The sequence below is a fragment of the Nuphar pumila genome, chromosome 17 (assembly GCF_984573655.1).
Source record: "Nuphar pumila chromosome 17, dmNupPumi1.hap1.1, whole genome shotgun sequence".
In the NCBI taxonomy this organism is placed as follows: domain Eukaryota; kingdom Viridiplantae; phylum Streptophyta; class Magnoliopsida; order Nymphaeales; family Nymphaeaceae; genus Nuphar; species Nuphar pumila.
In genome coordinates, this window is record NC_143265.1 from 79,394,885 (window position 1) to 79,408,265 (window position 13,381).

At 38.6% G+C, this 13,381-nt stretch overlaps 1 protein-coding gene and 1 long non-coding RNA gene across 3 annotated transcripts; one reads left to right on the plus strand and one right to left on the minus strand.

Annotated features, from left to right (window-relative positions):
- Nucleotides 1-1,513: 1,513 nt before the first annotated feature.
- Nucleotides 1,514-3,007, minus strand: LOC149812388 (uncharacterized). The gene is made up of 3 exons (XR_016428618.1): nt 2,911-3,007; nt 1,943-2,105; nt 1,514-1,631 (listed from the first exon to the last, which is right to left on the minus strand). It is a non-coding gene; the product is annotated as an uncharacterized LOC149812388 (long non-coding RNA).
- A 2,962-nt stretch (nt 3,008-5,969) lies between these two features.
- Nucleotides 5,970-12,059, plus strand: LOC149812389 (ABSCISIC ACID-INSENSITIVE 5-like protein 2). Of its 2 annotated transcripts, XM_089992843.1 has the most exons (4): nt 5,970-7,396; nt 7,489-7,560; nt 9,487-9,590; nt 11,027-12,059. In XM_089992843.1, the coding sequence occupies exons 1-3, from the start codon at nt 6,587-6,589 to the stop codon at nt 9,562-9,564; spliced, it is 960 nt and encodes a 319-aa protein (XP_089848969.1). In that variant the 5' UTR covers nt 5,970-6,586; the 3' UTR covers nt 9,565-9,590; nt 11,027-12,059. The 2 variants fall into 2 exon arrangements, with proteins under 2 accessions (XP_089848969.1, XP_089848968.1); XM_089992842.1 differs by having other exon boundaries at nt 9,487-12,059.
- The last annotated feature ends 1,322 nt before the right edge of the window (nt 12,060-13,381 follow it).

Consider the following 13,381-nt stretch of genomic DNA (forward strand, 5'->3'; position numbering starts at 1 on the left):
TTCCCAGTTTCTTACAAGAGATCAAGAACATATTTTCTTTGAGAGATAAAAATACCCTTTTTTGAGTAGGCAACCTCAATCCTCAAAAAATATCGAAGATGGCCAAGGTCCTTGATATCAAAAACTTTGTGAAGATAGGCTTTGGTTTTAGCAATTTCATCCTCACAATCTCTGGTGACATGAGATCTGTCACTCTTGTATTTTATTTTGTATATCCATCTACATCCAACCGCTTGCTTTTCCTTATGAAGATGAGAGATTTCCCAAGTTTTTTTTTTGTCAAGAGCATCTAGCTCTTCTCTCATAGCTTTGGTCCATGTGAGAGATTCCTTGGCTTCAAGAAAATATATCGGTTCTTTTTGGGCTGATATTTTGGCAAGATAAGAGACATAATGTGTTGGCAGATGATCATAAGTAATGTTATTCTACAGAGGATATTTACCGGTATGAAAAGTGATGAAGTCCTTTAAGTATGATAGAGGATGTGAAGTACGACCAGATCCCCTTACTTGAGGTGTTGCAGTAGAAAGCTCATTCTCTTCATTTTGACTTTCGGTATGATCACCATCAATTTCAGTCTCAGAAGGCTTCTCCTTGATGATGACAAAATCATCATAATTAATTGTAGGCTTGTTCTCCCCCTTAGGTTCATTGTGACCCCTTTACTCAAAGAGATTAGTAAAGTAGGAAAGATGCTCATTAAAGCTCACCTCTCTGGAAACATAGAGTCTATTATTTTCGACATCCAGACACTTGTATCCTTTTTTGGATACAGAATACCTCAAAAAAATACATTTGTGAGCTCGAGGCATGAGTTTGTTTCTTTTTGATGGATCAGACGCAATGAACACAGTGCATCCAAACACTTTGAGATGGTTGGTGTTGATTTTCTTGTTTCTAAGAATTTCTAAAGGGGATTTGTTTCCCAATTGTTGACTAGGCAGTCTATTTATCAAATAGCAAGCTGTTGCAACAACTTCATACCAATATTTGCTAGGCACATTTATTTGAAATAAAAGTGCTCTAGTTTTTTCAAGAAGATGTCGATTCTTACGTTCGGCGACTCCATTTTGTTGTGGAGTACCAACACAAGTGAACTGATGATCTATGCCATTTTTTTTTCACATGCTTCAAACAATCTATTCTTATATTCAGATCCATTATCCGATCTAATAGCCTTAACTTTCTTGCCATATTGAGTTTCGATAAATTTGCAAAACTCTTTAAACTTATTAAGCACTTCGTCCTTGCTTCTCAATAAAAAAAAGCCAAGTAACCTTAGATTTATCATCAATAAAACTGACATAATAATTGAAATTGAGACTAATGGTGTCAGACCCCATACATCAGAATAAATTAAATCAAAAAAGTTTTCAGCAACGGTTTCAGACAAAACGAAACTAGGTTTAGAGAGTCTAGCATACTTGCAAACATCACAATCCTTATTATTGAACAAACTATGGGAATCGTGAATCAGATTTTTAAGAGCACTGTTAGAGGGATGTCCCAATCGAATATGCTGTCTTCTCGTTTATGTGTTATCTAGTGCATAAGGCTTTATATTCATCTGGTAAAAAATAGAGATTTTCATCTCGGTATCCGCTACCAATCTTCTTCCCTGTCTTGCGATCCTGAAATATAACAATATTGGGAGTAAAGATCACATTGGAATCAATTGCAGAAGTAATTTTTCCCACTGATAACATATTTGAGGTCAGATTAGGGGTAAACAACACTTTTGAAGGTTGTAAAGAGTTCAAAAAACATATTTCTCCTTCTCCATTAACTGTCATAGACGATTCATTGGCTGTAGTAACAAATTTATGTTGCCTCTTAGGATCAAGATTAACAATGCATTTATCAGAGTTGGCCATGTGTTCGGAGGCACTAGAATCCACAATCCAAGTGCAAGAATTTAAGGAGCTAAGGTAAGAGATATTACCCGATTCCGTACAGCCTTTTGTCGAGCAAGTCCCTCCATCGTTAGAGCTGGATAGATTCTGAATCATTTCTGCAAGTTTTTCAAGGGTGATGGATTCAGAGGCTTGCGCAACCTGAGCAGTGGCTTGTGCACCTTTAGCAGTGGAGATAGCTTTGTCGCGCGGCTGATCAAATTTGTTAGTCATTGGTTGACCAATGAGAAACCAACATTTTTCTGTTACATGTCCTTTTTTACAATTTAAAGCAAACCAGTTTCTTACCTTTGAATCTATTGTTGCTTTTATAATTTGTTCTGTTCTTATCATCACTAGAATAGGCAACATATGTAACTCTATCTTTGTTTTCAGAAGGTGAATAATCTTGCTACCCTCTATTCATAACTCGGCGCCTAGTTTCCTCACGCATAAGGATAGCACAAACATTATTGAGAGAAGGGAGTTCGACCGATGTAAGGACCTGACTTTTAAAGTTTTCAAATTCAGATCCTAAGCCAGCAAGGACTTGAAATATCTTCTCTTGTTCTTTTAAGTTTATGAGAGACAACAGGGTCATTGGAGGAAGGAAAATATGCTTCGAGTTCATCCCACATAGCCCTAAACCTGCTGAAGTGCTCACTCATGGATTAATCAATTTTTCTGTGCTCACGAATATCTTGGGATAGTTGATACATCCGAGCAATATTAAGTTGTTCACTATATATTTCTTTAGCAGTGTTCCAGATTTTTTGAGCAGTAAAAAGAAAAAGAAATCCTTCTGCGACCTTTGGCTCTATGGAGTTTAAGATCCATGACATAACCAGGTCATTGGAGGATTGCCACTCATCGAGTTTTGGATCTCCATTCGCTGATTTTGGTAGTTTTCCATTGATAAAACCCAACTTTGATTTTTCGCTGGAGTAACAGACTTTGCCCAAGCAATATAATTTCTTTCATTCATTGAAATAGAAATTATCTTATGATTTGGGGTTACCTGCTCAACGACCATTTTTTCTGAAGGACTGCTGCTGCTGGGATTCTGATTGTTAGCCATTGATGGACTGCTACAATGCTAATAACCCATGTTACGATTTGTAAGTAGTGTGCAGCCCCCTTGTTACGATTGTGCAAACCACCTTGTTACTATTTGGAAGTGGTGTGTAAAAATAAATGAGGCACAGACATTTAACGTGGTTCAGCCTTAAGGATGGCCTACATCCTGTGATTCTGATTCATATGACTCCAAATCAAAACATGTGGCCCAACAAACCAAACTTACCCAAAGATGTTCAATTGTGATATGAAGTGATTGGACTCTATGGAAAAAAACAAGAAACACTGGAAATTTAAAAAAATTTCAATCTTAGCATTTTCATTTGCTAAATAGATGTCCAGTTGTGATGGAAAGCGATTGCATGATAGCAAAGTCATGTTGGAAAAAGCAGGAAGTTTCACAATCTTCTGCTGCCATGAGTAAAAGTGTGGCTCCATTCCTACAGATATCTCAGATTTTCACTAAGCCTTGAGACAGTTCCCTTGTCAACACCTGACACCTGCATGACTCTAGTGTTGCTTTCATGGCAACAGCACAATGTTGGTTTCATTCTTAGAATTATCCAGTATACAAATTTCTACCTGCATTGGTATATTGAACTCGAATTATAACCGTTTAACTATTTTTTTCAGCTCTTTTAAGCTTTCAGCTCACACGCACCAACTGGATTTCTCAACCATGACTAGAAACGTTTTTTATCTTGACGGTATGTTTGATGTGCCGTTCTCAACGGGATTCAGACGAAAATCTCGCTGGGAACAGAGATTTCCAACAAATGTTGAACACGCGTCCACCGCATCCAAAAAAATCATGTAATTTTCGTAACACCCCCTCCCCTGTTACAAAAAGAACCGAACGCGGGGAAGGTGTTACAGAAACAAAAAAAGTTGGGGGGAAGCGGTCCCCCCGACTCTCTATCTCTCTCTCCTGTGCAAGACGGGCCCTGCCGGATTTCTGACTATTCCGGTGATCGTGACAAACCTCTTCCACCTGCACCACGCTTCTCCAGGCAGTCCCCAATCGTTCCCTCGACCAAGAATTCGAATCCTGCCTATGGTCGGAGGGCCATCAACAGCCTCTCTATGCCCGTCTCTGTCTTCCCACAATGGCAGCCAGCAGGTGAGAGCCTTCTTGGTGTTGTGTTTTGGTGTTCTTGTTCTTCTTTGCTGTTTCTGCTTGTGGGTATGGCGAAACGCATCAGTTTGTTTGATGGGTGACGAGTTTCGGGAGTTCTTGTTTGTTGGGTGTGAGTATTTCGTTGTTTCCCCGCTTAGTTAAGGAGTTTTCATTTTTTTCCACTAGTATTGAGTGAGAAGGCGATGGGTTCTTTGAATTTCTTGGGTTGTTAGCTCAAACAAATTTTCTTTGAGAAAGGACCACCTTCTAGCAAACTTCAAAAAGCGGTAACATTCACACATTTCTTGGGTTGTTCTCGTTTGCCTGCATGCTTTTCCCTTCATCGAACGTTTTTTTACGGGATGAAGAAGAAGGGGAAAAGTAAATGATCTCTCCACCATGTAATCCTCTAGTGCTTTTTTTATTTTCTTTGATTTTCTTTAAACATTTTTTTAGTGTGATGGCTTGTCCATAACACACATTGGACTTTGGAACAGAAATGGGGGGAAGGGTCCAAACAAATATTGAACTTGGAACAGTTGTTACGGGAATGAACAGATTTGTTCATTTCGTCCAACCCTGGACAAGAGATCAAACATACCTTAAAGGACCAACTATACGGCAACAAATTGCAATAGGCATTTCAAAAATTGTCATTGTGCCTGATTTCACCAGTGCAAGGAGAAACAAATAAGTATTGGAAAGAGGATGCATCTCCTACCAATGGGGCCTCAGCTTGTCTAGTAGGAGTAACTAGTGCACATCACCTTGTGTTGGGAGGTTGCTGGTACAAAACCCAATGGTATAGTTGTATAACTGGTAAGTAGGGATGCACAACCAACCGAGCCGGCTTGAAGCTTGTCCTGTGCTTTAAATGAGCCAAGCTAAAACATAGTTCCAAGGTTCGGACGAGCAAACGAGCCAAGCTTGATCAGCCTGCTGAGCTCTCGATAAAAATCGGTAGGCTCGACAAGACTTACTACAAGTATATAGAATTCATCTGTACAAAACAGTCGTCTATAAGATTGATTAAAAAGCTAGGTAGCTGCTGCAAAATGAGACGAGGTGTGTTGAGTTGCTAGGCCAATGTTGTCAGAATCGTATCGGACCCTGAATCATTTTGAAAACGATTCAGGTAAATCGTCCGATTTGATTGTGACTGAATCGGCTAATTTTTAACCAGAAGATGATGACACGTCACAAAAAAAATTAAAAAATATTTTAAACTATTTTTAAAGAATATCTAAAAATAAGCCTAATCAGCTTGATTTCATATTGATTTACGAATTGACCGATTCACAAGGATACAACATTGTCTAGGGCTAATCAGAAAGAGGTAGCTGCTTGATATGATCATGACTCATGATTGTGATCCTACCAAACTTCAATAATGGTTAGATCATGTGAATAATTATCGGATCTGGACTCAAATCAGGTAAATACTAGTCCAATCCTTGGACAACACACACGCCCAAGCAAGTGCACATCACATGAATTTGATATGGGTACGCATTTTTTCTGAAAATTAGGATACAAACACGCAGGCTTTTAACATTATTTTAACAATTTAATACATAAAAATATATTTGTTAATCAAAATATCATTAACATATTTAAAATATTATAAAATAATGTTAGACATGTCATAGTTAGGGGTGTCAATGGGCCGGGTTTACCCAAACCCAACCTGGATCAAACCCTATAGGGTCCGGGTATGGTGATAAATAAGAAGACCCGATTAAGACCCGGGTCCAGACCCAAAGGCCCAATTAATAGATGGATCCGGGCATAGTTTGTGAAATTTTATACCAGACCCTGATATTGACTCACTCTCCACTGTAATCCTCAACTCTAGTTGTACTGTATCTGTCATTTGTGTTTTGGTGTTCTGTTTTCTCCATTTCAAAATCAAAATCAAAATCCTACTCCACCTGGAATCTCCTACTCTCTCGTGCACATCAATCGTTTGATGGAATGATTTTGAGGAAATTAAGGGAAACGAAAAAAAAACGGTCAACAAAATCTGGGCTCCCACTGCCTCCCTCCGGATCTTCATACTCTCTCTCTCTCTCTCAAGAGAGAGAGAGAGAAGAGAAAATGGCGAAATTCAAACCCCATTTATCGTAGACGTCCACCGCCGCTTCTCTAGTTTAAATCCAAGGGGGATCGGCCGTGTTTCTTGAGGCAGCTTCGTTCTCTCCCTCTTTTCCTTCTCTACGGTTTTCGCGCGTGCTGTTTCCCTTGATTCCATTTTCTTTGGGAGGTTGGATAGATTTAGTTGTGGAATTGTGGGGGTTTAGGGTTCGGGCTTTTCTGTTTTCTTTTTTTTTGGTTTTGTTTTTTGCTGCTTGGGGGTGGGAGGATCGTTCTTCCGAAGTATGTGAGGTGTTCGTGAATTGTTAGGGTTAAGGTTCTTGTTCGAATCGCCCTGGTCTGTGGGGGAATTAGGGTTTTGGGTGATGGTTTCTTAGTGGGGTTTCTAGTTGGTCGTTGTCGTTGGATGGGAATGACAACAATGGTGTCCACGGACGGAGCTCAAGCGCCTCATCTGGAGCAGCCCCTGGCGAGGCAGGGCTCTCTGTACAATCTCACGCTGGATGAGGTCCGGAGCCATCTGGGAGATGTCGGGAGGCCATTGGAGAGCATGAATTTGGAGGAGTTCTTGAGGACGATCACGTCTGCGGAGGAGAATCTGGGCGCCGGGGCTGCGGATCCCGCGCAGCTCGTCTCTTCTTCCTCGGTTTTCGGCTTTCAGAGGCAACCCAGCTTGGTGTTCGATCAAGATTTGGGGCAGAAGACAGTCGATGACATCTGGAAGGAGATTCAGCAGGCGCAGGGGAGGATCTCGCAGGAGGAGGAGGAGAGCGTTCAGCGGCAGCCGACTCTCGGAGCGATGACACTTGAAGATTTCTTGTTCTGTGCCGGTGCTTTGAGCCAGAATCCGGAGCCTTCTCTCGCCCCTCCGTCACTGTCGCTGATGCCGGTTCCCCTGCAGGATTGGATGGAATATCAGATTGGCAATGCTGCCGCTGTCGCGGCTTCCTGTTCTTCGGCTCCGACTCAACCGCAACAGAATTTGACGGGAATGTATGTGCCTGGTTTTGGGGTTGGTGGGGGTAGCCCAGTTTTGAGTGTTGGGTATGTGGAGAACCCATTAGCAGCATCTTCCCCACTCATGGCAACGCCCGTGGAGGGTCTTAACAGAAAGAGGATGGCCTCGGATGAAATCAGGGATAGTGCAATTGACCGGAGACAGAAGCGGATGATCAAGAACAGAGAATCTGCGGAACGCTCTCGTGCGAGGAAGCAGGTCTGTTGGATATCTTCTGTTTTATTTTTGTTCTGGTTTTCCTGTTTGTTTTGGTCTAGTTTTTATGTCGTTGTCTTTGAATTGTTTTTCAGGCTTACACTGGTCAACTGGAGGGCGAGGTTTCACAATTGAAGGAAGTGAATACCAGGCTTAAGAAAGAGAAAGTAAGGGTCCTATGATTCTTTATCTGTTTATATTTCAGTTGGTTTTCTTCTTTAAATGTATACTTCATAGTATTCTGTCAATGCCTAGTTGCTCAACCAACCCAAAGAAAGAATAAATTATAGATATGAAGTGACATCTCCAATGTAGCTAGCCTTGCTAAATGCTGCTTATGAACAAAATTAGACGATCAGTTGCAATTTGCTTGGCCATTCATGAAATGTATTTTGTGTGACAGTGTCAATAGAATGGGGAACATATGAAAATTCCTGTATCAGTAAGAAAGTATCTCAACCGAGCAAGTTCAACAATATTGAAGGTATAGCACACTGTTGTGCTTCATATGAACCCCATGGTGGTTGTTTTCAGTAATAATAATAATGATGATGATGATGATGATGATGATGATGATGATGGTGATATTATTATTGTTATTGTAATTTGGCTGAAAAAAAGTGCATAAAATAGCACATTATTTCTCTCTCTCAAAAAAAAAAAAAAAGGAGCAGTATTTGTTAGAACAATTAGGAACCAACTTTGAAAACAGTTGTGCTAAAGCACTCTAACCAAGCTCAATGAGCTTGCTTCAAGCGAATAGAAGGTCTTTCTTAGACGAAAAGACAGGCAATGGATTGGGGATTAACAAAAATTTTTGTGAATGAAGGCCTTTTATTCACAATAATTGCAGATTGAGGGAGAGGGAAAATTGAGCAAAAAGGAGATTTGATAGTGGTCTCAAATGAAGAGTTGGGTAAAACTAAGGGTAGACATTCAGAAAAGTAAACATGACAGGAGATAAATAATCTTGTAAACTAATCATAAACCTTTTTGGTTATCAACATAACTGGAAAATACATCCTTCTGCCTTTGAAATAACTTATGCACTTTGTTCTAGGTAACAACTTATGAGAAGTGTGCTCACAAAGTTTTCAATCTTGATAGTCAGGTGTTATACTTAAAAGTTCATCCATAGGAAAGATGTTATCTAATGGTGACAAAGGCATACTGTTTATGATGTAGATGGTTCTAAGCTTTGTTTTTGCCTAGAAAAATTCATGGATAGACATAGATAGAGAGAGCCTACATGCAGTTTTTATGATGTGTCTATGTTTTGGACCATATCATTTTGCTCAAGTGCATGGGGACATGACTGTTGATGGCCAAATGCTTGTGAAGCCAAATGAAATATAATATATCAATGGAAAATTTTTGACAAATGTGAGAAAGGGCCTCAAACATTGAAATGAGCTGAAACAAATGGAGGCCCTAAATGAAAAGAAAGAAAAAAAGTATCCTTCTTCCATATCTATCTCTTTGATGATCTCCCACAAGATACCCTTTAAGGTTCCTATATGGCAGAATAAGGCAATAAAAAAGCTGCTACCATATGGAACTTTGCTACTTAATTAAATTTGAGACTGGAGTGTGGATCTGATGATGAACAAAGAAAAAAAATTCTTTGTAATGGAACTTGCTTTTGGTCCAAAGGCATCATTTAGCTAAAGTTTCCTATGCATATGCAAGAAAAATGTATAGGGCACAGAAAAGATGAATGAGTAGACTTAACAGTTATTGAAGTGTTACATCAATTGAATAAGTAGATGGTTCTGACCACATCAGTCTGAGTGATATGCAGTTACTAATAACCAGATCCATCAGATGGTTCTGCAGGATATTTTGGTCATCATTGATCTAATAGATCAGTTTTGTACACTTAGCCTATCCTGAGCCAGCATATTTGAAGTATGCAAAGGCCTATTAGATTATTGTCACCTTCTGAGATGTTTCGAGATACACGTCTGCAAATAGCTGTCTTATTTCTTTGGTCTGTGAAGTTTAGTTTATTGTTTTGGACTTTGATTTGGTTTTTCAGTTTCATGAAAGTTATATAAGGTTCAGCAACTGAGACAATTTTTACTGCTTGACAGGAGTTAGATAATATCCTATCAACTCCAATTCCAACACCAAGGTACCAGCTACGCAGAACAAGCTCTGCACTGTTTTAAACCAACAGTTGGTTGTATATTCTTTTGTAAGTACACTTTTCTATGAAGCTTGTGCAAACATTGGTCCTGTCTCTTTAAAGGGATCCATTTCGTAAAGTCCATACTTTTTGTTTGACTGGTCATGCGGTGTATCTTTATTGTGGCTTACATTGTTTGTTCTTATAGGAAGTTGTGTCCTCACCATGTTTTCTCCTATTGGATGTTTTAGCAAATTAATTGATTATAGAAGATGGTATGTGTCCACTTTGAGCCCACATTCAATCTGTCATTATTTCTATTACAGTTTCATTCTAGCAGAATTGCTTCTTTATGTCTATCTTAAAAAGTACATTGTTACAAATGATTGATGCCATTGCATCTTCTCTTGAAATGCATTGCAACTATCTTGACTAAATATCTTTATAACTTACTAGCTACCAAATTATTTGGCCTAGCTATATATCCACAATTCTTGGTATCAGAAAAACTTGAAATACATGTCCCATATAGATTTGAGAGATTAGGAGTTGGAATATGGTTGAAGTGATCTTTGTCTCTTATCTCAGCTTCATCTCTTCTGGAAAAATGAATTTCTTCAAAAGAAGTGACAATTGCAAAGGATTTATTCAAGAGATGATGAGCACACAATTCTGAGCATAACCCAAGGATACGTTTGCTTTGCCACAAAATACGATTCCAAATCAGATGAGATGTTGAATCATATGAATCTGAATCACAATCAGAGTCACAAGGGGCTCCTTGTGTTCTGATTCTGGCAGCAAAGGAGAAAATGAGTCATTTTTTCATGCTCCATTCTCTCACATTTGTTTTGGCTCATGGGAGTTAAGCAAATGTGCCTCGAAGTGTGTATGGCTTTATGACTCTAACTGCACTTGTGAGGACCCATTTTCTTTTCTCTAATTATGTTGTATGTGTTATTAACGAGTTGATGTTGGGGGTTTTACAATCACTTAATCTGCAGATGCATTAGTTGTTTTACATATTCGTTCTTTCCTGCTTGTTTTATGAATATGATCTATGTTTTTCTTTTTATGTTAGAAAATAATTACAAATGGCTGAACCTTTTATCTATGACCTTGAACTTGAAAAAGTGGATGACTTTTTAATGATGTTTGGGATTTACACAAGTACTATAATATTATTAATGTGTTTGGAGAGAGTACAAGTAAATGGAGGAACTATTTTTTCTTTTTTAAAAAGAAAAGGGCCAAAGACAACTAGCTTCCTGTTTTAAGAGGAAAAAGAGGGGACACAGTTTCTCTTGTTTAAGGCTTTCTCATTATGGCCTTAAATATTTAATACTTAGACTTTTTTTAAACATTTCCACATAACAAAATGCTCACATTTTCAGCGTGTTACTAAATATCAAAAAATCAGCAGCCAAGATTGTAACAAAATTTACATGAGATACACTATTCATCAAATTTTAACGGCAATTTATTATACTTGATTATTGATGCAGGAGCGGAGAGATGCATATCCGGGTCCACTTCATTAATTGGATTATTTGAGATCCATATCTGGGTTTCATCATATTAGGATAAGTTTTATCTTTTAGAGGGTTATCAGATTAGGTAATCTATTAGGATTAGAATTTTTCCTTATAAATATGGGTAAGGTCTAGGAGGTTCACGGTTCAGAATTGGATTCTCGAAACTGTTATTTTCCAGTTATTTAGTTGATTTCGTGCTTTGAATTAATTTCTTGTAATTTTTCGTTATTTCTCAGTAATTTTCTTGAATTTTCAGATTTATTTCATGTTTTTGAGATAATTTGTAGCATAGGTAGTTTTATTGTAAATCGAGCTTTCTCGGTTTATATAAGTTAGTATCAGAGCAAGACATCGATCTTGTCACGATACTGCAAAGTTCACAAGGTGACTTGATGGAAGCCCCGAAAGTTCGCACGATGACTTCTTTGCACGAGATTAGAAGTGGTGTGCACAACAAAGATGATCAACAAAATGTTTCAAAGATCTGATTTTGTTTGAGAAAAGCTCATGAAGTTTAAATAGGCGTAATCTGAGGGTGACTGCAATTATCCTTCACGCCTCATCTCAAGGTCCAGCAGTGATCAGCAACCCCTTGCAGGACGTGCGAAACCAGCCAGCAGTCATGCAACCGGCAGGATGACCGCTTGACCCCCTTCTTTACATCGAATCAGGTGGGAGGCCACCTGATCCTCCCCACATGATCGACCTCTACTTATCTGGTAGGAGCAACTTATGCACGTTACCAAGTTGACAGGGCATCACCAGTTTGAATCTCATGGAGAGGCGTCCAGGATTCTTCTCTTATATTCCTTTTGTGGTAACAGTTGATTTTGAATAGGTAATCAATATTCAAAATGGTATCTAGGACTCTTTGCTGCTTAAAGAATAAAACAATAGATTAACAACAAATGTATTGTAGCTTGTAGCCATTGACGGCACAGAAAACACCCCTTGAATGAATGTTAATTTGCATTTGGTGGGCAAGATCCGCCCTTTTTTTTTGGTGATCAATGTTGTGCTTCAAGTTTTCAGAAACATACGTACTATGATAGCTAATAACCACAGTTTTGGAGTTCTTGACCTACTTCAAGTGTGACAGATCTAGTTGCAGTGTAACCACAGATCCAAGGTTTGTGCCTTTTAACTCACAGCTGTGCAAGATGCCACAACTCAATAAGATTGATGGGATAGCACTGTCTTAGGCAGTATTCGGTTAGAATACCTCAGTGGCCTACCCAGATTCCGTACTGAAAAAGCAATAAAGAGATTTTGATGGATTGACACGAGTTTTTTTCTGATGATAGATTGAAGAAACAATAGCTGGTCAGTAGCTGATTTAGCAGCTGCAATATTGTGCCCACTTAATCGGGTGCCACCAAAAGTTGTAACTCAACTCTCTTAGTATGAGAATGGAGGAGATGGAGTTGGCTGGTTTTAGTGAGTTAATTTAATGTATTTAGATTGAGATGAAAATTAATGACCTAATGAGATTAAAGAAAAGTAAGTTTTCTTTTGCTAAGATAAAAGTGTCTGTTTAATTATTTGTATACTTATCAAGCTTGACTTAGCTGGGCCAAGCCAAGCTCAAGCCAGGATCTCAAAACATAGTTGGCAAACTCATGACTTGGGCTAGGATCGGACCCCTACTGAGTCACCAAGTCAGCGGGTTGACTTATAGTGTAAGCACATGTCTAAGACATGGAAATAACTAAACTTCAAGCTAATATGTCAACAGATACGTTACAAAAACATATAATTATACATTATTATTAACTTTTTTCATTGAACAATATTAGATTCTTCATAAAAAGTGACTTTATATAAGAATTATTCATTAAAATAATAAATACATGATAAAAAAATGTTTAATGGGTTGGATCGGCAGTCTTGAATCATGACCCTGTTGGGGTCCGATCCAGGTCGATTCGGACGATTCCCGAGTCAACTCTCCCGGTTTGCCAACTATGTCTCAAACAGCTTGTTACATGTCGGTTATCGAGTTCACTTATTTGTTTCCTTGTCTCTTGTTACATAGTTTTTCCATATCCTTAAGTATCATGACTGCTATGTGGGCATCATGTTCCCTTTCCCTTTTGGGGGTAAAAACTAAAAAATCATGATTAACTGCTTAGTCTATGAAAGATTATCATATATACTTGGTCATAAATTCAATTAGTAGGATGGTTGTTCAAATTTTGCTATTTTGTGTTATGTAACATCATGCAGCTGCATTGCTGGAAAAACATGAAATCAAGTTGGATTCCACTGATTTAAAAGCTGGTTCTCAGTAAAAGGAGGTTGTAAGTTACATCAACAGGATCAGTT